At 33.6% G+C, this 27,352-nt stretch overlaps 1 protein-coding gene across 1 annotated transcript in view; it reads right to left on the minus strand.

The window, feature by feature from the left end:
- Nucleotides 1-76: 76 nt before the first annotated feature.
- The window catches only part of LOC114327955 (neuropeptide CCHamide-1 receptor-like), a 145,465-nt gene continuing 118,189 nt past the window's right edge, over nucleotides 77-27,352 (minus strand). The window contains exons 5-6 of the mRNA XM_050643625.1: nucleotides 13,337-13,578; nucleotides 77-6,518 (exon numbers count right to left, since the gene is read on the minus strand). Coding sequence (XP_050499582.1) covers nucleotides 6,284-6,518; nucleotides 13,337-13,578 — 477 coding nt within the window. The 3' untranslated portion in view covers nucleotides 77-6,283. The remainder of the gene's footprint in view (nucleotides 6,519-13,336; nucleotides 13,579-27,352) is intronic.

The following is a 27,352-nucleotide window of genomic DNA, read 5'->3' on the forward strand; positions in this document are numbered from 1 at the left end:
TTTTTCAAGCATTTATTATAAATCCTGGCATACTGGCATGTATGATTTAAAAAAAGTCAGTGAATTAAAATACGTATTTTATTCATCTATATTTTTAATATAAAAATAAATTTTATAAAAATATTTACATCAGTAAGCTAATAATACTTGCATCAATTATATTTCATACTATTACTGAAATTAATTATTGAGACCCTTTTCAAAAAAGAGCTAGCTGATAAAATATCCCGTAAAGGACACAATTATCACATAATATAATCGACTTATTTCAAGTTATCTATCACGTGATTCTTTTGTTCTGTAATTAAAGACTTACAAATTTCAAGAATGAACATTATTATTTTATATGTAACAGCAACATTTCTTTCTTTTGACTTTGTCTGGAACAATATATTTATTTTACAGAGAGAGTCACTGTACAAAGGGGCTATATTAAGGGTAGATTGGGAAAACCGAGGTGGTTCTAAATCATATTTCTTAATGTAGGTATATCTAATTACTTATAACCAAGATACAGATCCAGATAAAATATTTACAGTTTTGATTTTACTTTTTTAATAAACAGAACTAAACACAGTGATCCACAAAACCCATTCTGTGACATCAATCTTATAATATTTGTAGATCTTAACCTACCATAATATGCAGCCAAAATTAAGGATAATCCAAAAAACCTGCGTATAAAGGAATGTCGAAAAATTTCCCAATTTAATAACAATTAAAAATCGATTTGTCCAGCCAGCCTATCAAAAAATAAAGAACTAATACCATCAGTCAGATTTTATCCATACACCTATGATTATAATCATCTTCTTTTAGTGCCTATCCGTTTCGGATGTTGGCGACCATCATGGCAATCTGTACTTTGCACACTGCTGCTCTGAAAAGATTTGTAGTGGTTGTGTTGAACCACCTACGTAGATTTTTCAGTCACGAAATCCTTCGCCTTCCTGGTCCTCGCTTTCCCTCTACTTTTCCCTGTAAGACCAGTTGCAGCAGTCCATATATTTCACTGTTCCTCATGATGTGACCGAGGTATTCGATTTTGGCTGTTTTTATTTTTATTAACAGTTTTTTTTCCTTTTTGCATTCTCAGCACAACACCCTCATTAGTAATGTGGCCGGTATAAGATACCTTCAGGATTCGACGATAAAGCCACATCTCAGAAGCCTCAATTTTCTTGCAGGTGGCGTCTGTGAGAGTCCACGACCTAACTCCGTACAACAGTATATTAAAGATATAATATCGTAGTAATCTGACTTTTATGGATATCGACAAATCATGACATTTGAACAACTATGCCATTTTTTGAAATGCATGATCTTGCTTTCTCTATCCTACATTTGATTTCTATAGAATGGTCCCAATTTTTATTGACGTTCGTACCAAGGTAGGTACATATTTTTACTCTTTCTATTTGTTGATCATTCACACTGATTCGTCCAAATTGCTGTTTGTTCTTAGAGATAATCATACATTTTGTTTCCTTACTGTTTAGTGAAAGTCCGTATATCTGACTTATACTCTATTATAATCATCCTTGGACTTAACCCGCACCATAACGCAACATTCAACCCTCAAACGTCATCAGTGGCATCACTGTTAATTATGAGCCAAAGTCTTCTTTCTAATAATCCTCCAATCAGCCTCTGGCAACTCTTGTGCATGCTCTAACTCCGATTTTAAATCGGCCTTTATGTTGTCTTGATAGCTAAGGCCCTCTCTAGTCAAAATGTTTATGGGTCTTTCTCTGTCTGATTTTATGAGATATCCATCCAAAGCATGCTCCCTTGGTGAATTTTACAACAATAGGTTCTCCAAAACTTGTATACAACTCAAAGCTGCAACGCGCCACAAACCGTGTTCTTTTATCCGTGCAACTTTTAAGCAGTTCTTAGTAAATTTTATGTGTGACCATATTTCTGCTTCGTATCTTAGCCCTAATTATTATTCCTATTGTTGTTGTATTTAGTCAATAGCGAGCCTAGGTATATGAAGGTGTCTGCACCTTCCAGTTTTAAAGCGTCAATTATTAAAGCTCATTGAAGCAGAAAAATCACTGTTCTAGAGAGTGACCTACTGACTCATCCGACATTAACCCTACAGAGCGTTTGTGCGATATGCTTAAAAGAAAAATTAGAGCTCACCGGGATGAAGCTGCTCTTTACAGCCGCATTATATTCTAGTTCAATCAGAGAGTGCAACAAGCACCTCTACCGGTTTGGAAACTTATTAGTCTCTCATCAGGACGCACATATACTGCTCTCTCTGATCCAACTAGGACAAACCTCGGCGTGCAATAAGGGATTGCAACGAACGAAATGGCAGGAATGCCCTAGCGGGAACTGCTAGCAAAAGACTAAGTTTTCAATATAATAGCGCATAAAATAATATTAAAATATTACTCCACATCCCACCAGATTGAAAAGAGTGGGAACCTTCTCTGGTTACACCTCAGAGGTTTGTCCTGGTTTGTATTAGAGAGAGCACCATAGGTGCACCCTGATGAGAGACTAATAAGTTTCGAAACCTGTAGAGGTGCATGCTGCAGTCTCTGATTGAACTAGAATATAATGCAGCTGTAGTTTCGTGTTGCAACGAAATTGAAAATGGTTATTCATTTTTTATTTACATAAGGGACGTGAATTATAAATTGTAAAATTCCCTCATCTTCTTTAATCTCAGCATCCGTTATGGCTTGCAAATTTTAGAAGGCTCGGAGGTGTAACCAGAGAAGGTGTCCATTATTTTCGATCTATTGGGATGTAGAGTAATATTTTTAATATTTTTGGTTGGTCTGTGTCCATTGAACTGGCAAGAACCACGATTCTTTATCGAGCAGGGAACCATGTTGCCCTTTGAGCACTCCTAACACATTTAATCTTTTAACATCGACTTGGAGTCGCTACAAATATTATATAGTTATCATGTAAACCATATTTCTCGATGTTACCTATTTCATAAGGTTTCTAGTTCCATGTACTAGGCAGAACGCACTGAAGATGATCTAATTTAGATTGAAAACGTTTTGCAAATCCTTTTGGATGACTTTTAATAGTTTTTAATAAACTTTTTTATACCATTGTACAAACGAAGTTTTTTACTTCTGTATGATTTTTAATATTATTTTATGTGCTATTAGATTGAAAACGTAGTCTAAAAGAATTTATTAGTTTAAGATTTTATTATGTCGTTTATTTTTAGGTATTGATGATTATGATTACATTTCTTTAAAAAAAAATTGTTTTACCTTGTGTGTTGGTTTTTTAAATTCGCTAGAAATAATAAGAAATAGTAGGTGATTCCCTATAAGTTGGGTTGTGTGTATTTCTACTAGCCACTAATGATCGGTTATTGGAATATCCCGGTTATAAGAATATAGGGCAGTCAATGAGGGTATTTGGCTCCGAACTTCATCCTACTACATCAATTTATTTGATATTTTCACAGTAAGTAGGGAATAGCTCAAGGAATAAAGTCTACCCTATGCCGATGTGCGCTTTCATCTTGGGGGTGGTTTCCACCCCTTCTCGGGGGTGAATTTTTTTTGGTTAAAATAGCCACGGAAGTGGCTAAAATACCTAATTCTAAATAAAAACTGTTCTATAATTTTTTTTTTCGAAAACTCAATACTTTTTGAGTTGCCTATGCATGGTTCAAAATTGTCCATTTTCATCGAAAAATTACACATTTGCGTACAGTGTGTTGCGAATACCTTAAAAACTATGCATCTAACAAAAAAAAATATATATATAAAATATTTTTGTAGCATATAAAAACAAAGAGATTCGTTCCTTCCTATATCTTCTAGGTATAATACAAAAAGAGATATGGTAGGTGAGAAGAGTTTGTTTTTTTTTTGGTTCATGCTCAAATCGGTCTATTCAACTTAAAATAACAGAAAAACGGTCGATTTTAGGTGTATAATGATACTAATACCTTTTGTAGTACTTGAAAAGTCCGTTAAAATGAGCGATAGTAAATATCGATTACATTCAAACTAAGCGAGATATGCTGCAAGAATTTGATGACTAATATAAGAAGAAATAAGAAGTATATTTAACACCTTATCCACCAGAATTTAAATACGTCATTTTCCTTCCACAATACGTTTTAATATAATGTTATTTCTATGTTCAAAAAGTTGGACGGGTTTAAAATAAATGGTTTTTGAAAAAAATAAGATCAAGTTATAGAGCGCATTTTTAAATTTTCTTAAAAATCTTCCTTTTCTCCATGTAACTCGAAAATGATAAGAGGTAAGAAAAAAAGATATCCCACAAAAATGTAGACTTTTTTAAATAAAAATTTCGTTCTTATTCTTAATTACTGTATCTCTTATTATTTTCAAGTTACATGGAGAAAAAGAGGATTTAAAAAAAATTAAATATGTGCTCTATAGTGTAACGATATGATACCTCGACAAGCGATGAGCTGCCTTACCAGAGACGACCGGAGGAGTGTCAGCGTTGGCGCATAGCACCACTGAGGGAAACCGAAGGAAAGGGGATCCAGAGCATATTTAAGGCGAGCTAGGAGAATGAGAAAATCAGTCACGGCCAGCGAATTGAACTAACCATGGCTCAACAGCTGCTGCTCGCGTATTGAACGAGCATTAGCTGGCTTGGTAATAGATGCACCGTATGTGAGGTGGGACTATGCCTAGGCGGGCGCCACAGTAGTGACGTGGAGTCTTGCCATGACCGTTATCGCAGTGTACGGTAGTAGCGAGGAATGATCTCCGGATTGGAATATAGGACTATGTTGATTTGACGTAACGAGATTGTTATTGTATATAAATATACTGTTTATCGTATTGTTTTAATGTTGCTATTATCATCGGATATCTGTAAGAAAGTTTAATATTGTTTTTCCTTTGCAGAAGACGGAGTTATATTTTATTTTATTTGTTTTAAACTGTATATAATTATCTTTGGTATATTTACTTTATTTTTAACTTGTGTTTTACTGAGTCTGTCGTCCTTAGAAGAACTACCCGTTACAATAGTTTGATCTTATTTTTTTTTCAAAAACCATTCATTTTAAACCCGTCCAAGTTTTTGAACATAGAAATAATACTATAGTACAAGGTATTGTAGAAGGAAAACGATGCATTTACATTCTGGTGGATGGCGGTTAAATATGCTTCTCATTTTTTTATAAAATACATTAGTCATCAATTTTTCTTGCTGCATATCTCACTTAGTTACAATGTAATCTACCTTTATTATTGCTCATTTTCTCTTCAAGTACCACAAAAGGTATTGGTAGCATTATACATCTAAAATCGACCTTTTCTCTGTTATTTCAAGTTGAATACACCCATTTGAGCATGCCCCAAAAGAATAAACCCTTTTCACCTACCATATTTCTTTTTGTGTTATCAGTAAAAGATTTAGGAAGGAACGAGTCTCTTTGCTTTTTTATAAGCTACAAAATGTTTTATATAGCTTTTTTAGTTAGATGCATAGTTTTTCAGGTATTCTCAAAAAACTGTTCGAAAAGGTGTTGTTTCAATAAAAATGGCTAATTTTCAACTACGAATAACTTAAAAAGTATTGAGTTTTCAGAAAACAATTATAGAACAGTTTTTGCTTAGAATCAGCTGCTCTAGCCACTTCCGTGGATATTTTATTTAAAAAATTTTCCACCCCCGAGGCGGCGTAGGAACCACCCCCAAGATAAAAGTACACATCGGCATAAGGTAGACTTTAAATCAGGAAATAAATAGAGGCTATTCCCAAAATTTTATTAAAATCCATACAGTAGGGTAGAATTCGGAGGTAATAATAATATCGTATGGCATTTTTGCCGGGGAGATCGTTTCGGATAGTTCCAGCGCCAATTACATATTTAACCCTGTTTCAAGTAACTAGTGTCGATGTACACTAGCCCAGGGGGACCGACGGCTTAACGTACTCTCCGAGGCACGGTGAGACGGCTCGTGTCATTATTGGAAATGAAAATGGTTTGTCTTTGGCAGGGATCGAACCCACGTCTACTGGCGTATGAGGCCAGCGTTTATGCCGTTACCCACGGCCGCTCAATGGTAGCCTTCGGAGGTAATATCCTATCCTTGCTCCCATTGACTGTCATAATAGTTTTGTTTGCCACGAAGGTTATTCCAATAAGCGGGTTCGACTGCTTATATAAAATAATTCAATAATTACTATTATTGATCACGTGATAGATGAAGTTAAAATAATTCAATTATAACAAATAATACCCGTAATTGGCGTCTTCTCTTTGTAATACTGTCTTCATTTTATCAAATTTCCCGTGCTACCGAATTTTGTTACACGAATGGCTGCGTTCGCTGGCATTTCCGTTATCCAACAGTGCAATTGTGGTCTCCTGCATCGCCAACGCATCAGGCGAACGGTTTATTGACGCCTGCTTGTCATTCCTGCTAATACTAACCTGATTCCGTTTCACAGATAATAGCGAAATTGACGTGTGCTGATGGGGATAAGTGCTCCTCCTCGACCTCGTCGGCTTCTTCTTGCAAAATAAATATCTGTAAAAGGGATAAAATTGTAAGTTAAATGGATAAGTCTGGGAGTAGGATTTAGTCTGGTTAGTTTAAGGTACAGTTCAAACCAAATCCTTCTTTCAGTGTGTCATAGTTTATTAGTCTGGGCAGATTATCGGAGAATAGGCCATTTTTGGGAAAAGTTATTTACCAGCAATTTTATTGCTGGTATCGAATCTTATGATTGTATATATTAATAATATAGGTATGCAAAGTCCGCAGATGGTGTGCTATTTTTTTATAAACAAAATGGTGCCCGAAAATCGTGTTTTTTTTATCTTTGCTCTATAACTTCAAAGATTTTAACTTTACACCAAATACACTCAAATCAAAATTAACTGCAATTAAATTTTGCATAGAGACATCGTGTTTTTTTCCGATTTACTTCGACGAAAATTTTGCACGGAAAATGCGCGTTTTTCTAACAAAATCTTTAATTTTCAACTAAAATTTTAGATAAGTCAGTCAATACCCAGGCAACCAAGAGACGTCATATAGAAAGACAGATAGATAGAATTTTATTGTTTATAAAAACTTTACAGTTTCATAACAAGAAATTTAGTTCACTACATGTACATAAATAACTTAGATATAAATAGCATTAAAAAAGTATAAAAATGCAAGTAAGTTCTAGAATACAAACTTATACATATACAGACATACCTATATTACATATTATATAAACATACACACCTATACCCACCTACCCGCATACAAATACATATACATAATTACAATTACATATCTAGGAAGAACAAGATAAATATATAATGAGATTAAGGGAACACGTAACTGCAATATTACTTACATTATAAATTTTAAAATAAATAAATAAATAAAAAGGAAACAAACTTGTGAGTTGTTCGGATACTTTTTTTGTAAGTGCTACTAATAATCTTTTAAGGTACGCTAATAATACATTGAGAAATTAGAGCTTGCGTCATTAATTTTTTTTATTCGTTAATTACGAAAGCTCGTAGCTTCAGAATATTCCATATATGATTTGAAATTGTTTTCGCGGTAGAGGGTGTAATATTATTCAGGGTGTTTGCTAAATGTTCTGGATTTAACAGATTGGTAATATTCTGTGGTCTCATTGTTGTGTAAATAGGACATTCGAACAGAAGGTGACGCAGAGTTTCCAGCTCACGTTTGTTGCATATTGTACACAACTGTTTTGGATCATCTTATATGTTAGTCCTTGAAAAGTGAACCGAATACAAAACTCATTCGACAGTCTAAGTTGTGCTATTGTTCTGGTGAATTATAGAGGCATTCGAATATGAAGATACTGTTGTGGTTGATCGCTCAGGTCTAAAGCCCTATAAAAAGTGAGAAATGATGAGCCATTCAGTTGTCGCAAATCATTTTGGTTTACCTTTTGTTTAAATGTGTCTATTAAGTCATTTTTGTTTGCTTTTAGGAACGCTACATTGATATCTCTCCATGATCTTTGACAGTTTGCAAATTCTAACAGATTTTTAACTTGCGATGCCCAATTATATTTATTCTCCAAAAATTATTACGAGTGAAAATTACCAAAAATAGCAAAATTCCAAACAAAAATTAAGTTGGAGAAAATGTTATCTCAAAGTTCAAAATCGGTATACGTAAAAAATGCATTATTTTCTTGTTCCCAAGTAACTCGAGTAGAGCCATCTAACTAACACATTATTAAATGTCAAAGTTGCTTTTGTTTTGTTATAATAAATTAATTTATTTATTCTAACAAAATTTTTTAATTTGTTTAAATAAAGATTGTTTAAATACAGCTTTCAAATGAGAATATTTGTGTTTTTAACGGTAAAAGGTATAATTTTAGTAAGTTTATCTAAAAATAGTCTACCACTGGAAAAAATATGTAGTTTTCTTGTCTTATAAATAAATTTATCTATTATAACAAAACAAAAGCAAGTTTAACATTTAGTAAGACGTTAGTTAGATGGCTCTACTCGAGTTACTTGGGAACAAAAAAAGAATGAAGAAAATTTCTCCATGGGAAGCCGAAAAAATGCATTTTTTTAACGTATACCGACTTTGAACTTTCAGATAACATTTTCTCCAACCTAATTTTTGTTTGGAATTTAATTTAATAATAATATAAGTTATGAGTATTTTAAAGATGTGAAAATTGGTGTGGAGGAAGAGGATAAAAATAGAAAGGTGATGGTTAGAAAATTATGATCCTATTATTGTTTATATCTTTGCCGTAAATGCCGGTCAACTTTGACAGGTTGTATCTCAGGAACCACTCATCAGAATTAAATGTTTTTTCTTTTGAATAAAGCGTCTTGCCGCTTTTTTTCCAACACCGTTTTCATGATTTAATTTAATTTAATATTTCCCCGAGATATTCTATTTGTTTATAAGCGAAAAAATTGTTTATAATTTTAAAATATTCCTGAGGCAGCTTAAATAGTCCAATTTCAATTCTGTAAAGTACATTAGATAGGTACAGTATCTATTTATACAAAAATCATAGTTATTCTTATCTATCATAATTATTGTGGTTATTATAGTGACGGTAAATTTTTAATTAACAACTCAATTCTTGCTAAACTATTCATTCAATTTCCATCGGCTTCTGGAAATATATTCTATTCGAAAAGAGCTTTATACTACCAAGTTATTTAATTACTGATAAACAATTATCTAAAATTTTAGTTGAAAATTAAAGATTTTGTTGGAAAAACCCGCATATTCCGGGGAAAATTTTCGTCGAAGTAAATCGAAAAAAAAACACGTCTCTATGCAGAATTTAATTACGGTGAATTTTTGTTTGGGTGTTTTTGGTGTAAAGTTAAAATCTTTAGAGTTATAGAGCAAAAATTGAAAAAAAAACACGATTTTCGGGCGCCATTTTTTATAAACCTATATACTCTGCATACCTATATTATTATTATATACAATCATAAGATTCGATTCCAGCAATAAAATTGCTGGTAAATAACTTTTCCTTGTATTTTGCTAATTAGCTCAGAGTATAATAGCGAAATTGACGTGTGATGATGGGGAGAAGTGCTACTCGTCGACCTCGTCGGCTTCTTGCAAAATAAATATCTGTAAAAGGGATAAAATTGTAAGTTAAATGGATATGTCTGGCAGTTAGGATTTAGTCCCGTTGGTTTTTATGAAGGTATAGGGTTGGGGTCGTATATATCAAGAGAGTTCATTGCTTTGGGCTGCGTTGATTTATCTTTCCCGTTCGCAGGTCGTAGAAATGCTATTTGATGATTTGTTTCGGTCATAAAGGTATATGGCATCGAGGTAATTTCAAAACAAATACCGCTCATTCCAGAGTAATAAACTCGTACGATACATTAAATTATATCGTGTGGAAGAGTCAAACAAAAAAGCGTTCAGATTGTGCTTACTTTTAAAACACAAAGTCGAGAAGTTTAACCTTAAATTTTAAGGGCGGTATTGATTTACAATAAAAAAAGAGTGTGTGTACTTTGTACACACGTAAGAAGTTATACTTCTATATGATTTCAACGAAACAAATATATTTTAAACATTTTAATTGTATTTTTAATTAAATATTAAACTAATTTTAATACAATAATACCAAAAATAACGTTAATACGTCATTTTTTATGAACTGAAGCGTCGTCTCCGCAATTGCTTTTCTCGTGAGGAATCATATAAACTCTAAAAAACGTCGTTTTTCGACAAAAAATGTATACTTTAATTTTTTCATGGGCCTTTCGACCATTCAGCCTTTCGACTTTCTGCTGTATATTCGTCAAATTTTAAAATCATTAAAAATGGTAAATTCTCAATAAATAATGTTAATCCGTCATTTTTGACGAACTGGAGCCTCCCAGTAATTGCTTTTCAATAAGTCCAAAAATATATATAAGAACTATTTAAAAAGTCAGTAAAACCATACATTCACTTTTGCCTCTTTGTGGAGGCACTGAAGGTGGATATGAGCTATTACATACCTCCGATTTCGTTCAACCTCCATCGATTTGCATGAAAATTGGTAAGTGGATAGAGGATATCTCAAGAAACAAAGGTGACATGGTGCCAACTTGCGCTTTTACCCTTCTCGGGGTGAAATTATTTTATTAAAAATAACCCGATAATTAGATAGGGGGACAAATTCTAAGCAAAATTTGTTATATCAAGTTATTAAAGTAAATCAAAACTTTTTGAGTTATTAAAGATCAAAAATTTTAATTTTTCGTAAGAAAAATTTATGTTTTTAACCGATTTTTCATAGATATCTCAAAAACTATAAGTTTTTACAAAAAAGTTATTATTTCCAAAATTGAAGCTAATAATAAATTAAATAAACTCCTTACTAAAAAAACCTTTTAGTATTAACTAAAAGTGAGTAATAGGTAATTGAATGCATTGAACATTCGGCTAGTACCCAAATCTAAGTATTCAACCTTAAATTACGGGAAAATGATCCATTTTATAAAATAAACTCATTAAACATTTGTGAAAGTTCTTAAAAATATCTATCAAATGAGATACCGAACAAGTTAATAGCATTAAAATTTATGCTCCAAAAATTTTTCAAACTTTATCTTTTAAAAATTTTTTCCAAAAATGTTATCGTTTTTTTAATAACTCCGTTAATTTTTCAGATATCAGGTTCACCTAAAAACGGTTTGAAAGGTAATTCCAAAGGTAATTAAAACGCGTTCAACATAATCTTTCAAACCCCTTATTTTTAAAAAAATCAAAGATTAAATGGCCACGGTTACATGGTTCTCGTAGCAAAATTTAAGCTTTAAACGTTTCTATCTCGGTTATTTTTCACCCTACAGAAATGATAAACAGGTATAATATTTGGTACAGAAAATACTAAAATTGGAATATTACCAATTTTTTATGTATATTGAGTATTTTTATAGTTCTTATCAAAAGAAAATGAAAATGATGATAAGTTTAAAAATTCTGATTTTTTAAATTATATTTTTTTTCAAAAATATGCATTCCAAACAGATGAATATTGTTAAAATCATTACTTATGCTAATACAAATAAATTTTTTTAAGGTTTACTCTAAATTTTAATTTTTGTGGAAATAGCGTATGTTTTATTTTTCACTTTTTCTTAAAAAATTCGAAAGGGTTCTCTTAGTTTCATCATAACTTGCTTAATTTTGATGCTATTAACTTCTTCTGGAGCTCATTTGTTAGGTATTCTGAAGTACTTTGATGCCTTTTAAAAGTATGAGTGTCATCCTGGCTATAAGTGGATTGTGGGCTGAGGCCACGTCTGCTCCGGGATATGCTTTCACAGCTTTAACAGCATTACGGTATCTTTCATTTATCATAATGTAGTCTATCTGGTACCTAACTACTTTCTCCGATGTATCTGCGGGCGATCGCCATGTATAAAGGCGGTGTATGCCCCTATGTGCCATGTATGCCATGTATGCCCTTTCATACATAGGCGTAACCAGGGGGGTTTTGGGGGGTTATAACCCCCCCCCATTGGGATGTACTTTGAGCTCTATACGCTTAACTTCATACCCGCTAGAGACCTTCCAGTAATTGTAACCCCCCTTAGGGCCTTGTAACCCTCCCCTTGGGGCAATCCTGGTTACGCCGTTGCTTTCATATACCGGTTTGTAACGTCCTGGCCTTCGGTTCCTATTTTCCAGCCGTATCGGTCTGTCCAATCTCCTGGTCGTAGATCTCTCTTAAATATTGCTTTTTTGATTCAACTTATCTAGGTAGTTTTCGCTCTTCTGCCCCATTTTCTTTTTTCTGGGGGTTACCATTGAATTATCAGCTTTGGAAGTCGATGTTCCTCCATTCTTTGTACACGGTCATACCAACATAGTTGTTTTCCTTGGATTTCTTCTATTATGTGTGATCCCTATTCATAATATCTCGTACTCGTTCATTCGTTGTGAGTGAGACTCTAGAAATACAAGCCTATCATCGCCATAAGTCCATTTACGGTGCCAGCAAATTCTGTTCTGTTCGCTTATTCAGTTGTCAAGTTTCACATGCATACAGTGCCACGCTTATAAAGATGCTATTATACAGCTGTGTTTTTTGGTTTGGTGTTTTTACCCAAAGTATTGTGTTCAAAGCTCCTACTACTTTATTTCTTTTATAATTCTTTCCTCTATTTCGGATTATGTCCTTCCACTTTGTTGGATTCTCGTTCCAATGTATACACAATCAGAACTTTGTTCAATAACCGTATTATCCTCTAATTGTAATTCATTTTCTCTCCTCCTATACACATATACTTGGTTTTCTTTATATTGACATATAGGTCCCATTTTTTGTATTCTCGAAACAGCCGATTTGTCATAAATATCAGATCATCTTTATCCTAGACAATTACCACCTGATCGTCGGTAAAAAGTTGTATCCCCATACCAGAACATGACTTTTGCTATTTATCTATTTATGCAAGACCTCGCTTATATAATTTACTATTCTAATTAGGAAATAAGCCATAATTTAAGTTAAAAATGATTTTATTGACTTTCGACTTCCACTTCTAATGTCGTTATCGAAATATGTACAAAAAGTATTAAGTAAATGTATTAAAACCATTTTTCAACTTAAATTGAGACTTATTTCTCATTAAGAATAGTATATAATTACATAAATGCCACAAAAAAATAGCTTCAGAACTCATTTATATAGATTTTAAACAATGTTGGCGATAAGCTGCATCCCTGTCGTAGCCCCTTATTCACCATGAAGCTATCGCTTTATAAATACGCTGTTAAGTATAAAAAATTAAATAATTTAATAAAAATTAAATACCTTTCTAGCCTATAAACACCTAAAACTGAGGAGTAAAAACAATACTTACTGATTAAAATACTTCTTAAATGCTCCACTCACGAAGTAAAGTGCCACTGGATTGGCACAGTAGTTCATATAAGCCAAACAAAATCCTGTGATTCGTAAATAGTGCCAGAAATCATTGTACAATTCCTGAGAGTCAGGATGGAGATAAAAGAATAGCATAAAAATGTGAATAGGAGCAAAGCATACGGCAAAAACTGCTACGAAGATAAGTACTGTTACTGCTACTTTTTTCCTTGCTTTTATCTAAAAATAAAAAAAAATTAATTAAACAAAATAGTTGTGTGTGTGTGAGAGAGAGATCCTGGCATCAGACAAAATCTACTTGCCACAAAACATGTAAATTCTTAATTACATTAAATGATTTCATATTGTCTTAATTTCTAAACTATACTGATGATGGAATCTAGTACCGCTTTATCTGAGGAAGAAAGGAGAGCTGTAATATTTAGTGGCAATGGACACTCGTGATGAATTAGTTCTTGATACAGAATTGAAGAAGATTGAGAGTTCAGAGAACATTCTAGAAATATCTGATTTAGATCACCAATGGATACATTGTCACAACTACAGACAGGAGAGTTAAGTATTCAAATTTTATATAAGTGAGATGGAAAGCGAGCATGGTTCAATTTTAATCGAGTCAATACTGACATTTGTGCTCTATTATAATTAAAGGTGAAATGAGGAATGTTTTTTAGAAGTGTAGGGTGAATTCTGAAATAATGGTTTGTAGATTTATTTGCAATTCTTTTGTAATCAGTTTCCCATTTCCTTCTGATTTTAGGTTTGAGAGCATTATTCAAATCTTTTAAATTAAATACTTTGTCAATATGGTAGCAACTGTGACTACTTTTTGCGGCTATATCCGCAATTTTATTACCTTCGACTCCGCAATGTCTTTTCGTCCAAATAAACGAAACAGTTACATTATTTTGTTTAAGATCCATAATTAATTTTTTAATGTTCAAAATTAAGGTATTCCGGAATTGGTTTATTGGGTGACCGCTAATAACTTGTAATGCTGATTTTGAGTCTGAAATTATTGCCACATTCGTGCATGTTCGAGTTGCACACCATTTTAGTGTCTTTTCAATAGCAAAGGACTCGGCGGTAAAAATGGAACAATAATTTGAGATTCTGTACTTTTCAATATGATTTATGTTTGAAACAAAAAATGCCGAACCTGTATTTAGCTCCGTTTTTGACCCATCTTTATATATTTTAGTTAAGTTGGACCCGAGACCATTCACAATGGATTTTTTCATGGCTTAGTTTAAAATATTACAATCTGAATACCGAGGGAATATGGTGATAGGTTTGTCAATTATAGAATCGAGACTGTGTGCATACAATGGTATTTTATTAAGTTTAACAATATCATTTTGAAATAAGTTTGTATCAATAAATGCATCTGCCAAAATAGTTAGTTATGATATAAGTGTTAAAAGTACACGTTTAAGGCACGCATGTGAAAGTTTGCAGAATGAGCGAAGCAATCCTTGCAATCTAAACCGACTTCTTGCAAACGTTCTAATAGTAGGTAGCGTCTAATACTATCAAATCCTTTTTCGAGGTATATAAAGCATGTAAATATATATTTCGATTAGCTGTAGCATTTTTGCACCAGAATAGTAAACTGGACATAGCTTCTCTCATTCCCATGCTGGCTCTGACTCCAAACTCATCGTGTCCGATTATTGTTTCACTCTTTATACGTCTTCGGTTATTAAGACTAAAATCACCAATTTTTCTTGGACACTTTGTATAAATAATTATGTCAATGTTAATATTACTGAATAGTTAATTGAATAACCTTTCAAGTGAGCTAGCACACGACCCCTATTCCCTAATGTTGTTCTGAAGCTATTTCCTTGTGGAATTTTTATGATTAACTATTTATACGGGAAATAAGTCACAATTAAATTGCAAAAATAATTGTTTTAACGTTTCGACGCCCAAATCGGGTGTCGTTGTCAAAGTTCAAAATACTACTAAATATAAATAGTTATATAACCATAATATAAATAGTTAACCCTATTCCCTATTTAAAAATAAGGGGTGGAGGATTTGGAGGGAAGAGGGTTGATAAATGACAGATGTATGTACCGTAAAAATGTGTTCCCCTTAGATCAAAAATCGACCTGTTTCGTCATTTGTTTAAAATTTAATAAATACAGTGGAACCCCGATAAGTCGGCTTCCGATAAGCCGGAAGTCCGGCTAATCTGGACCGATTTTCATCAGACAAAACAAACATTTTTTTCACTTTGACTGAGACTTTTTTACCAAGAAATAAACAATACTGTATACAACTGTACGTAATTTAGATGGACTGTGCATATTAGGTCTGGATCCCGCGTATGAAAAAAAAGTTGATTAATAGCAACCTGAAAATTTGTTAATAGATTAACGGTGCCTAGTTGGACAAACTTTGATATATGGGAACACTGGAACAGGGGCAGTTTTAATTGTGGATCAGGTTAAAAATTTGGAACGGTCAGACCACGAAAACGGCACATTTATTTTGTCCGACAGAATAGACTTAAACTCTCCGAACAGAGATTAAACTCTCATGCAAAAATCAGACTGCTATTTATCACCTGTCATAATTCCTGTCATTTGACATATTCTACATGTTCCACTCATTTAAACGCCCATTTGGTGATAAATAGCAGTCTGATTTTTGCATGAGAGTTTATCTCTGATCGGAGAGTTTAAGTCTGTTCTGTCGGACAAAATACATGTGCCGTTTTCGTGGTCTGACCGTTCCAAATTTATAACCTGTTCCACAATTAAAACTGCCCCTGCCTATAGCTTCTCTCATTCCCTTGCTGGCTCTGACTCCAAACTCATCGTGTCCGATTATTTTTTCACTCTTTATACGTCTTCGGTTATTAAGACTAAAATCACCAATTTTTCATGGACAGTTTGTATAAATAATTATGTCAATGTTAATATTACTGAATAGTTAATTGAATAACCTTTCAAGTGAGCTAGCACACGACCCCTATTCCCTAATGTTGTTCTGAAGCTATTTCCTTGTGGAATTTTTATGATTAACTATTTATATGGGAAATAAGCCACAATTAAATTGAAAAAATAATTGTTTTAACGTTTCGACGGCCAAATCGGGTGTCGTTGTCAAAGTACAAAATACTACTAAATATAAATAGTTATATAACCATAATATAAATAGTTAACCCTATTCCCTATTTAAAAATAAGGGGTGGGGGATTTGGAGGGAAGGGGGTTGATAAATGACAGATGTATGTACCGTAAAAATGTGTTCCCCTTAGATCAAAAATCGACCTGTTTTGTCATTTGTTTAAAATTTAATAAATACAGTGGAACCCCGATAAGTCGGCCTCCGATAAGCCGAAAGTCCGGCTAACCCGGACCGATTTTCATCAGACAAAACAAACATTTTTTCACTTTGACTGAGACTTTTTTACCAAGAAATAAACAATACTGTATACAACTGTACGTAATTTAGATGGACTGTGCATATGTATTTCATGTTTTTGCAATTAATATGTGTATTTGTTTATTATTTATATGTATTTTATTATTTTTTACCATATTCTCCGGCTAACCCGGATTTTCGGTAAACCGGATAGGCCGCGGTCCCGATAAATCCGACTTATCGAGGTTCCACTGTACTGCCAAAAATCGAGGTGGACTGTTTTTTCTTTGGCTCACTCTTTATAATCTGTTTTTGGTTAAGAATTACTCTATTTTCATTATATTAGGTATGATGTTAGTCAAATGTATAATCTGAGGGATGTAATTTAAACCACATATTTTGTTGTACTGTTGGCGCAAATTGATTTGCAGTTCCTCTCCCCTGTCGTTTCTTATAACCAGTCCAAAGTATCCAATCAATCCAAAAGGAGTGTGTGGCTCAGCCACTTCAATTTTCTTCGCCTTATTTGCGTCATGGAATTTTTTTGTTGGTTTGGTTCCATAAATAAATTCCATAAAAAAATAACAGCCGTTAGCCACGCATACACGCATATTCTTTTTCTTATATCTTTCGATGTGTTGTTTTTGCAGACCACAAATGACCTAAGAACCATTACGAGGAGTATATTAAAAATCGTTTGAATATGAAAGGATTATATCGCACCCTCAGTGCAAGACTGCAGTAACTCAAACTTTTATGAAAATCCCCTGTAAAACTTTAGTAACTTTCAAATGCTTAATGGGCTAAATATTACAACAACAACAGTTTAACTATTTTGCGTTTTTGAACAAAAGTTCCGTGCAAAACTGTTGTAACTCTAATGTAACAGAGTTACAACAGTTTTCCACGGAACACTGTAACGGATTCGACAACAAGCAATGAAAAAAGTAAGATATTTGTTATTTTAATATCTATATCTGTGGTGTTTAATTTTAAGATACAGCGCGTCTACGTAATCCATTAACAGTTGAGACAATAAACAAAGATTTTTGATACCAATCTATTCATGTAAATTTTATGTCCTTTGTGTGATATTATATTTATTTTCCATAAGATGTGTGCGATGTCGTTTGACCATTTATTTGTTAGATTGGATTAAAACCACATAAATTAAGACTAATTATTTACGACCAAAAAGTATTTTTTCTCATGAAAGGAAAAACAGTTATCTTAAAACTTGTGTATTGACAATAATGAGAGGTCAAAAATATCTGTTCTCAGAAAACTTGCCAAAGAACAACCAAACATTCAAATGGCCAAAAAGAAAGATTTGGTATACTTATACCATTCGGGTATGATACCAGAAGCCCACCATAGTTTTTATAAAAATATTTTGGCACAAGATGATGTACGAGAAGAGGACAACAACTACGGTAAAACCTGTCAGCAACGGCTACTAAAAATGAAAGAACTATTGGCCGATATAGAAAGGTGGCCGGTATTGCCAGTGTTGGTAGTCTAGATATACATAATTGGTTTGGGGAATTTTTAAACTTTCCGTTATTACAGGTGGCCGATGTTAGCAGGTGGCCGGTAACACAGGCTTTACTGTAAAAGTAAATGTGTCTACACTTTTTACAATTTTCTCTGTGCAAAACTGTTGTAACTTTGAAATTCTAATACTAAATGTGTAGTGATTAAAAATTTTTTCCGTGCAAAAGTGTAACTTTAAAATTCCTAATTTTTTTGCATTAATATTATTTTATTTAAATTTCTATTTTTGGCTAATGTAATATAGGCTGAAATGCATGCAAAATCATAATTAAATGTTAAATTTTCTTAAAACTTGTGTCTTATTTCACCGATATTAGCACGAAAATAAACAAAATCGTCTTTATCTCGAAACTTACTTATTTTGACTTACTGCAGTCTTGCACTGAGGGTGCGATATGTCAAATCTCTGAAATAATGCGTGTTAATATTGCTATTAAATTAATAAAAAAAACGTAATTATCTTTTAAATCACCTCGTATACCATTGTAAAACCTTATGTTAAAAATAAACCAGGATCACCAGGAAGCGATGAAGTAGCACCAGAAATGATGAAATATATAGGAGTAAAAGCAAAAGAAAAATTATTATACATGTATATAACCTAATATGGAAGATAAAAATAATACCCAGAGAGTAGACAAATGCAGTAATGATACCTACACACAAGAAAGGAAACACAAGAGACGGTAAGAACTATAGAGGTATATCACTACTATGTGTATCAGAAAAAGTATACAAAACCATAATAGAAAGGAAAATCAGAAAAGAAATAGAACACAAATTAGAGGACATACAAAGTGGATTCAGGAAAGGACATAACACACAAGACCATATATTCAGCCTGCAACAAGTAATAGAAAAAGCCTTAAAGAAAAATAGAGAAATATATCTGAGCTTTACAGACATGGAAGAAGCTTTTGACTCAATCAAAAGAAAAAATATATGGGAAAGCCTGAAGAAGAAACAAGTAAATGAAGAACTGAAGAGACAACAAAAGGTATACACATGAAAACAACAAATATAATAAGAATGCTAAAATATGCAGTCAGAACCATTTCAAATAACTCAAGGAGTTAGACAAGGGGGAAGTCTCAGCCCAGTGCTCTTCATAAATGTAATAGATGAGGATAGTAAAAGAATGTCAGAAAACTTTCAAAAAATACTGCATCCGTTGGAACAAAATGCAAATGATAAACAGTGAAATATGTATATTTGCAGGCGATATAGTACTAATTGCGAAAACAGTAGAAAAACTTAAATATAACTAAGAGAATTTGAACATAGAAGCAAGCAAATACAACTTTAATGTAAACAAAGAGCAGACTCATATAATTAAAATAACAAGGAAATAGGGGACGGGAGATCAAATAGAAGTAATGACAGATCAACAAATAATACTTGGAAACAATAATCAACAACAAGGGAGACATCGACGACGATCTTAACAACAGAATGGAAAACACAGGAAAACTATTCCAAGCACTAAATAGAGGAATCCTTAATAAAAAAGTAATATCAAAAAAGACCAATACGACAATATACAAAACAATATATAGACCTACGGTGACATACGGAGCAGAAAACTGGATCTTAAACAAAAGACATCAGAGCAGAATTCAGGCAGCAGAGATGAAATACCTTAGAAGAACAATCGGAGTAAGAAAAACATATAGAGTAAGAAATGAGGAAATAAGAGAAAGACTAAAGATCAAACCGATACTCGACACAATTAAGGAGAAAAAATTGGCGTGGTTCGGACCACGAAAAAAAGAGTGTGGAAAGCAAAACCAATAGGGAAGAACAGAAGAGGACGGCCCATTAAGGAATGGAATAGTGACATCTCCCAGATACTACAAAGTAAGGGGAAAACTTGGGAAGAAGCAACACAAATGGCAACCGATAGGAAAGAATGGAGAAAGTTTATTAAGAGCTAGACGCAACTCACGATACCTTATTAAGATTGAATGAATGGCCCAACATCGAAAGGTATCAATGGGTCTACTGATTAAGTAAGTAAGATATTAATGAAAAAATATGAAAAAAATACTTTTAAGAAAGGCTTTTCTTGTTACAAGTGACTAAAATTAAACATATTATAAAAAAATCAACCAAAAAGCAAAAATTAAAAAAAAAATTAAAAAATCTAACACATTCGTCAAAGTAAAGCGTGGCGCGTCTTTATCAAATAAACGGATTTCGTACCACGCTTCTCTTTAACGAATGTGTTAGACTTTTTAAATTTTTTTTTATTTTTTGCTTTTTAGTTGATTTTTTATAATCTATTTAATTTTTATGAGTCACTCGTAACTAAAGAAAAGCCTTTCTTCAAAATATTTTTTTCATATTTTTTTATTTTTTGCTTTTTAGTCTTACACTTTTCAAACATTAGAATGGCTTACTGTGAAAACCTCGTATCTCATTTTTTTTTCGAAAATGACATTTTTATGGTTTTAGTTTGAAAACCTTATATCTTACGATTTACAACTGTTAGAAAAAATCCAAATACACCAGACTATTTTCTACAGCCGAAAAAAGAAACCACGTATATCAATTCCTCTCTTGATTTAGTGTGAATACCACGTATATTTATAACCAAGAATTTGGTACTTAATTTGGAGTATTTGTTTAAGAAATTCGACTTGGAGAAATGTTTTTTTGTGAACAACAAAAGGTAGTCCGGCATATAGAAACATTTTGTGAACCTTAAATCGAAAGATTTGTACTGTATCAACCTAGTATTTGGAGGTGTGCAATGGGCTATGAAAAATGAAATCCTCGTAAATAATCATAAACACAGCCTCATTTTAGATGAAAAACACGTATATCAAGATATACGACGTTATCATAGTTACTTGGACAAAGGCTCTATATACTGCAAGGATATGTATTTTCAATTTAATAGCAACATTTAACACTTTAAGCTCTGGGCCAAGATCAGATATTTGTCTCAATGTGCTCAAATTAAAATGCGTAACAGTAGTTTTTGTTTTTAGACTATATTATGCAGAAAATCAGTTTTTTGCCTCTCCTGTAAAATTGTAGTTTAATGAGATACGAGGTTTTCACACTAAGCTATTGAATATTGTCATGTTTATTAAAATATGTATAAAACATATGATGTACAAACTTGAAAAGTACTCGGAATCCGCAATAAATTTGAAACTTTATTGGTTATTTATGAAGCATAACGTAAACAATTAAGGTGAAACAGTAGCGATCAACAGGTAACGAAAACGCGTTCCAAGATTGCGGCTGTAATTTTCAATATTTTTTCGAGGTATTTGGCACACGTATCCGAAATATAATAAAGAATGGCGCTACAGAGCCCAATTTGAAAAATAAACTCCTGGACAAAATTAACGCACCACTTTAATTAATCTAAATATTTACAATATGAACACCAAATAAAACTAAGTTACTTTGAAATAATAATAAACACCTACAAACAAGTCCAACATGACTTTATTATGACCTTAATTTGCCTTATTGTTTCTTTAAAAAATTGTTTTTGTCGGAAATGTGTAAATAAGCTAGCATAACTCCAAATTGGAAAAAGAAAAAAATCAGTAAAGTAACATAGCAAGATGCATCTGGGTCAACACTAATACCGTGTAGGCCCTCCTCTACTTCTTAGGACTGCATTTATGCGTCGAGGCATGCTTGATATCATATGTTCAACAAAAGCTTGCGGAATATTCTCCCATTCTTCAATAACGGCTTCAATGAGTTGGTTGTGATTGGAAATAGGGGTTCTACGACTTCGAATCTTCTTTTTGAGATAGTTGCATAGATGGTCTATAGGATTCATGTCCGGACTGTTAGGTGGCCACTCTAATAATGGAATATCAACATCATTTAGGTAGCCAATAACCTGTCGAGCCACATGAGGACGAGCGTTGTCTTGCAGGAATAAAAAATTAGGTCCAAGAAACAGAGCAAAAGGCATTACATGTTCGACAACAATGTTGTCTAAGTAATAATGGGCATTCATAGACCTCGTACGTATGGGACCAACTCCGTACGAGCTTCAAAACAAATTCCCCTCCAAAACATTTTAGAGCCACCACCAAAAGGTACTTTAGGAGAGATATTTCAGCTGACAAACCTTTCTCCTCGCCTTCGCCAGACACGCTCACGACCATCTGGAGCTTTTAGGCTTACTCTAGTCTCATCGGAGAAAAGAACTCGTTTCCAATCATCGATGGTCCAATTTTGATGCAATCTTGCAAAATTAAATCTCTGAACCCTGTGTTCTCTGGTAAGCAAGGGTTTTTTGGCCGGTTTCTTGTTGCTCAATTCTGCTTCATGTAAACGTCTTCTAACTATTCGAGACGATATCGCGACTTTTCGAATATCTGCTAGTTTATTTTTTAGCAAATTGCTGGTGACTCTCCTATCTTTGAGAGCACGTTGTCTCAAAAAACGATCATCAATTTGATTTGTGCAACGTTTTCGCTCTTGCCCTGGTCTTCGATGGTACGACCCTGTTTCATTATATCGCCTCACCTTGCGACTGATGCTGAAATGATGTCTTCCTAACAAACCTGCAACGTATCGCATTGCATATCCTTCATCTAGGAGATTCGATGCTCACACTGCCTCCTCCATTGACAAATTTCTTTGGCGGTTCATTTTTTTATTTGATTTTTATGCAAATGAACCTCCAAACATGCATATGATGAAAAATATCACAATAAAAGCTTGTTTCTCACAAGCACTTTGCTTTAAACGGCACTTTTTATGAAAAATTTAACTCACTTTTAGTCTAAAACGAAGTTTAATACAAATTATTGTTAAAAAAAAGACTCTTATTAGCTTACATAACAACTGTCACAGTCAAACAAAGTCCATAGGCAACTTGTCGTACAGTAAATTATCAATCAATAAAGATTATTGAGAAAAATATGAGTGGTGCGTTAATATTGTTCAGGAGTTTATATTAATATGTGGAAATTACTCTGTAATTAAATACAATATTAAAAAAACGAGCCTGTACCGTCATTAAGAAGAACAAAAAAATAAACTTTCTTCAAATAAACTTTTTTATCCGATGCCTAGATTGTGTGTCATTTTGGAACTACTAAAATTTTTTATTTCATTAGTAGTTCCAAAATGACACAAAATCTATGCATCGGATAAAAAAGTTTATTTGAAGAAAGTGTATTTTCTTGTTCTTCTTAATGGCGGTACAGGTTCGTTTTTTTAATATTGTATTTAATTACAGAGTAATTTCCACCTATTAATATATTTTTCAAATTGGGCTCTGTACCGCCATTCTTTATTAGATTACGACTACGTGTGCCAAATATCTCGAAAAAATATTCAAAATTACAGCCGCAATCTTGGAACGCGTTTTCGCTACCTGTTGATCGCTACTGTTTCACCTTAACGTAAAATATTAAATTATGTATAGTTCATATAATTAGTTACAATCTGTAAAAGTTTCAAGTCTCTTCATTGTAAAAAACAAGAGAATTTAAGCATTTTCCGTTAAAATCGTTTTTTTTTATTTAAACAATTAATAAACAAAAAAAAATTTTATTGACTATTCGTGTATTGTTCCCGCGAATGCATATGTCTGCAAATTTTTAGTCATTTGCATTGAAGAAAAAGCAGTCAAATTAACGTCCAAAAATTTGACTTAAACGATTGAACTAAAGAAAAGCGTTTAATTAATTAATACGACAAAACGAATTCTAATGTTAATTGTAGCTAGCGTTACCAGGTATCCCGATTTGCGCGGGACGTCCCGATTTTCAGGGGTCTGGGGACGCGTACCGATTTGTACCTGATCGGGACACTAAATGTCCCGATTTTCACCCACTAAAACCAATTTCAGGAGGACTTGCAGTGAATTTTATAACTATGTTATAAAAACAAGGCACTCCTATAAAAGCGGCAAAATCGAATAAAAAATATAATTTTAATAAAAGATAAATAATTTACTGAATCTACGATTTTTTTTGTAATTTCGTCTGATTATTATTATTATGTACGATTAAGAGTAAACAGTAGCGATCAACAGGTAGCAATAAAATATAACTTCGGGAGATAGTATCATAAACTTTGGCAACATTGGTAATCTTTGACATTCATCATCATTCTCTTTGCCTTATCCCTATGCGGGGTCGGCTTCCCTAATTGCATTTCTCCACACAATTCTATCTTGGGCCATATCAATGTTAATCCCCTTTACCAACATGTCCTGCCTTATCGTCTCCCCCCAGCTCTTCTTTGGTCTTCCTCTCCTACTCCTTCCAGGAATCTGCACTTCAGCTATTCTTCGTATTGGGTGGTTAACGTCTCGACGTTGAACATGACCAAACCATCTTAACCTATGCTCTCTCATTTTGGCATCAATTGGTGCCACACCTAGACTTCCCCTAATATACTCATTTCTAATTTTATCCTTCTTTGTCACTCCACTCATCCATCTAAGCATTCTCATTTCCGCCACATGCATTCGCTGTTCCTCTTTCTTTTTCACTGCCCAACATTCAGTTCCGTACATCATAGCTGGTCTTATGGCTGTTTTATAGAATTTTCCCTTCAGCTTCATTGGAATTTTTCTGTCACACAACACACCACTCGCTTCTTTCCACTTCATCCATCCAGCCCTAATTCTACTGCATGCATCTCCATCTATTTCTCCATTACTCTGTAATACCGATCCTAGGTACTTAAAACTATTGCTTTTTACAATCATTTCACCATCCAAAGATACCATTTTATTTGTAGTAGCTCCATCTTTAAATGAACATTCCAAATACTCTGTTTTTGTCCTACTAAGTTTTAAACCTTTTTCCTCCAGAGCTTGTCTCCACTGTTCCAGTTTTTGTTCTAAGTCTCTTTCACTATTTCCTACTAACACGACATCATCAGCATACATTAAGCACCATGGAATGTTCGCCTGTATTTTCGCTGTTATCTGGTCCAAAACTAATGAGAATAAATACGGACTAAGCACAGAACCTTGATGCAATCCTACTTTCACATGAAATTTATCAGTCTCTCCCACACCTGTCCTAACACTAGTCGTTACTCCCTCATACATATCCCTCACAATCTTTACATATTCACCAGGGACTCCTTTCTTATTGAGTGCCCACCACAGAATCTCTCGAGGAACTCTATCATATGCTTTCTCAAGATCAATGAATACCATATGAGCGTTTGTTTCTTTACTCCTGTATTTTTCCATCAACTGCCTTATAATGAAAATTGCATCTGTTGTTGATCTACCCTGCATAAAGCCAAATTAATTCTCGGATATTTCGGTTTCTTCACGTATCCGTCTATCAATTACTCTTTCCCATATTTTCATGGTGTGGCTAAGCAGTTTTATAGCCCTGTAGTTTGTACATTGTTGTATATCTCCCTTGTTTTTGTAAACAGGTACCAGTATACTGCTTCTCCATTCGTCTGGCATTTGTCCAACTTCCATAATTCTATTAAATAGACCTGCTAGCCACCTTGTTCCTGTCTCTCCCAATGCTCTCCATACTTCCCCAGGAATATCATCTGGTCCTACCGCTTTTCCTTTCTTTATTTTTTGAAGCGCTTGAGCCACTTCCTCGTTGGTTATTTTGGTGACCATTGCTGCTACTGTCTCCGTTGACTCTACAGGCTGTCTGTCAAATTCTTCATTTAATAAGCTGTCAAAGTACTTTCTCCATCTCTTTTTGACATCCCTTTCGTGAACTAGTATTTTATTATTTTCATCTCGGATACATCTAATCTGATTAAAATCTTTTGCTTTCTTTGCTCTCTGTTTGGCTATTTTATATATCTTCGTTTCGCCTTCCCTGGTATCAAGTTGATCGTATAGGTTTGAATACGCTTCTGCTTTAGCTTTTGCTACTGCTACTTTCGCTTCCTTTTTGGCGACCATATAGTTTTGAAGATCTATGTCCGATCTGGTTTCTTGCCACTTTTTATATAATTTTCTCTTCTCTTTTATGTTTCCTTGTACTTCATTTGACCACCACCAAGTCTCTTTATCTTCAAACTTCTTTCCTGACGTTTTCCCAAGTATTTCAATAGCCGTCTCTCTAATAATATTGGCCATTTTTCTCCAAATTGTGTTAGGGCTTCCTTTCATGTTCCAACATATTTTTTCTACTATTCTTTCCCTGAATAGACCTTCCTTCTCATCTTTTAGCATCCACCACTTGATTTTTTGTGGTCCTCTCCGATATTTTTGTTTAGTTTCGCTTTTTACTTCGATGTCCAGAACAAGCAGCTTATGTTGTTGGCTTACTGTCTCACTAACTATTACCTTGCAGTCCTTGCATTCACGTATGTCTTCTTTCCTTATCATGAAGTAGTCTATTTGGGATTGATGTTGTCCACTTTTGTAGGTAATAAGTTGAGTTTCTCTCTTTTTAAAGAATGTGTTAACAATCGCCATATCCAATGCTGTTGCTAATTCTAGCATGTCATCTCCAGCTTCATTTCTAGTTCCAAAGCCTAATCCCCCATGTATTGTTTCATATCCTGTCTTGGCTTGGCCCACATGTGCATTGAAATCACCTCCTATTATAACTTTCTCCTCCGCTGGAATATCACTCAGTATGTCTCCCAATTGATCATAGAAAGCTCTTCTTTCATTCTCACCCAGACCTGTTTGAGGAGCATACACACACAACATTCAATACCTCTTTATCAATTACAAATTTCACTGACATCATTCTATCACTCGTTCTTACAACATCTACTACGTTATCTTTCATTTCACTATCAGCAATTATACCAACTCCATTTCTAGTGTTACTACTCCCTACATACCACAATTTATATCCATCACCTAGTTCTTTCGCCCTTTGTCCTTTCCACCTAGTTTCTTGAGTACAAGCAATTTGAACTCTTCTTCGTTTGAGCGCATCCACTAACTCCAGACTCTTACCTGTAAGACTACCAAGATTCCAAGACCCTATCCTGATTTTTCTAACCTGCAATGGTGTTCCCCCTGAGATAGTCCTCACCCGGAGATCCGAATGGAGGCTCATTTTACTTCCGGAACATTTTACCTCAGGAGATGCCATCATTTCAGTATAAGTTT

Source organism: Diabrotica virgifera, chromosome 2, assembly GCF_917563875.1.
Source record: "Diabrotica virgifera virgifera chromosome 2, PGI_DIABVI_V3a".
NCBI lineage: Eukaryota > Metazoa > Arthropoda > Insecta > Coleoptera > Chrysomelidae > Diabrotica > Diabrotica virgifera.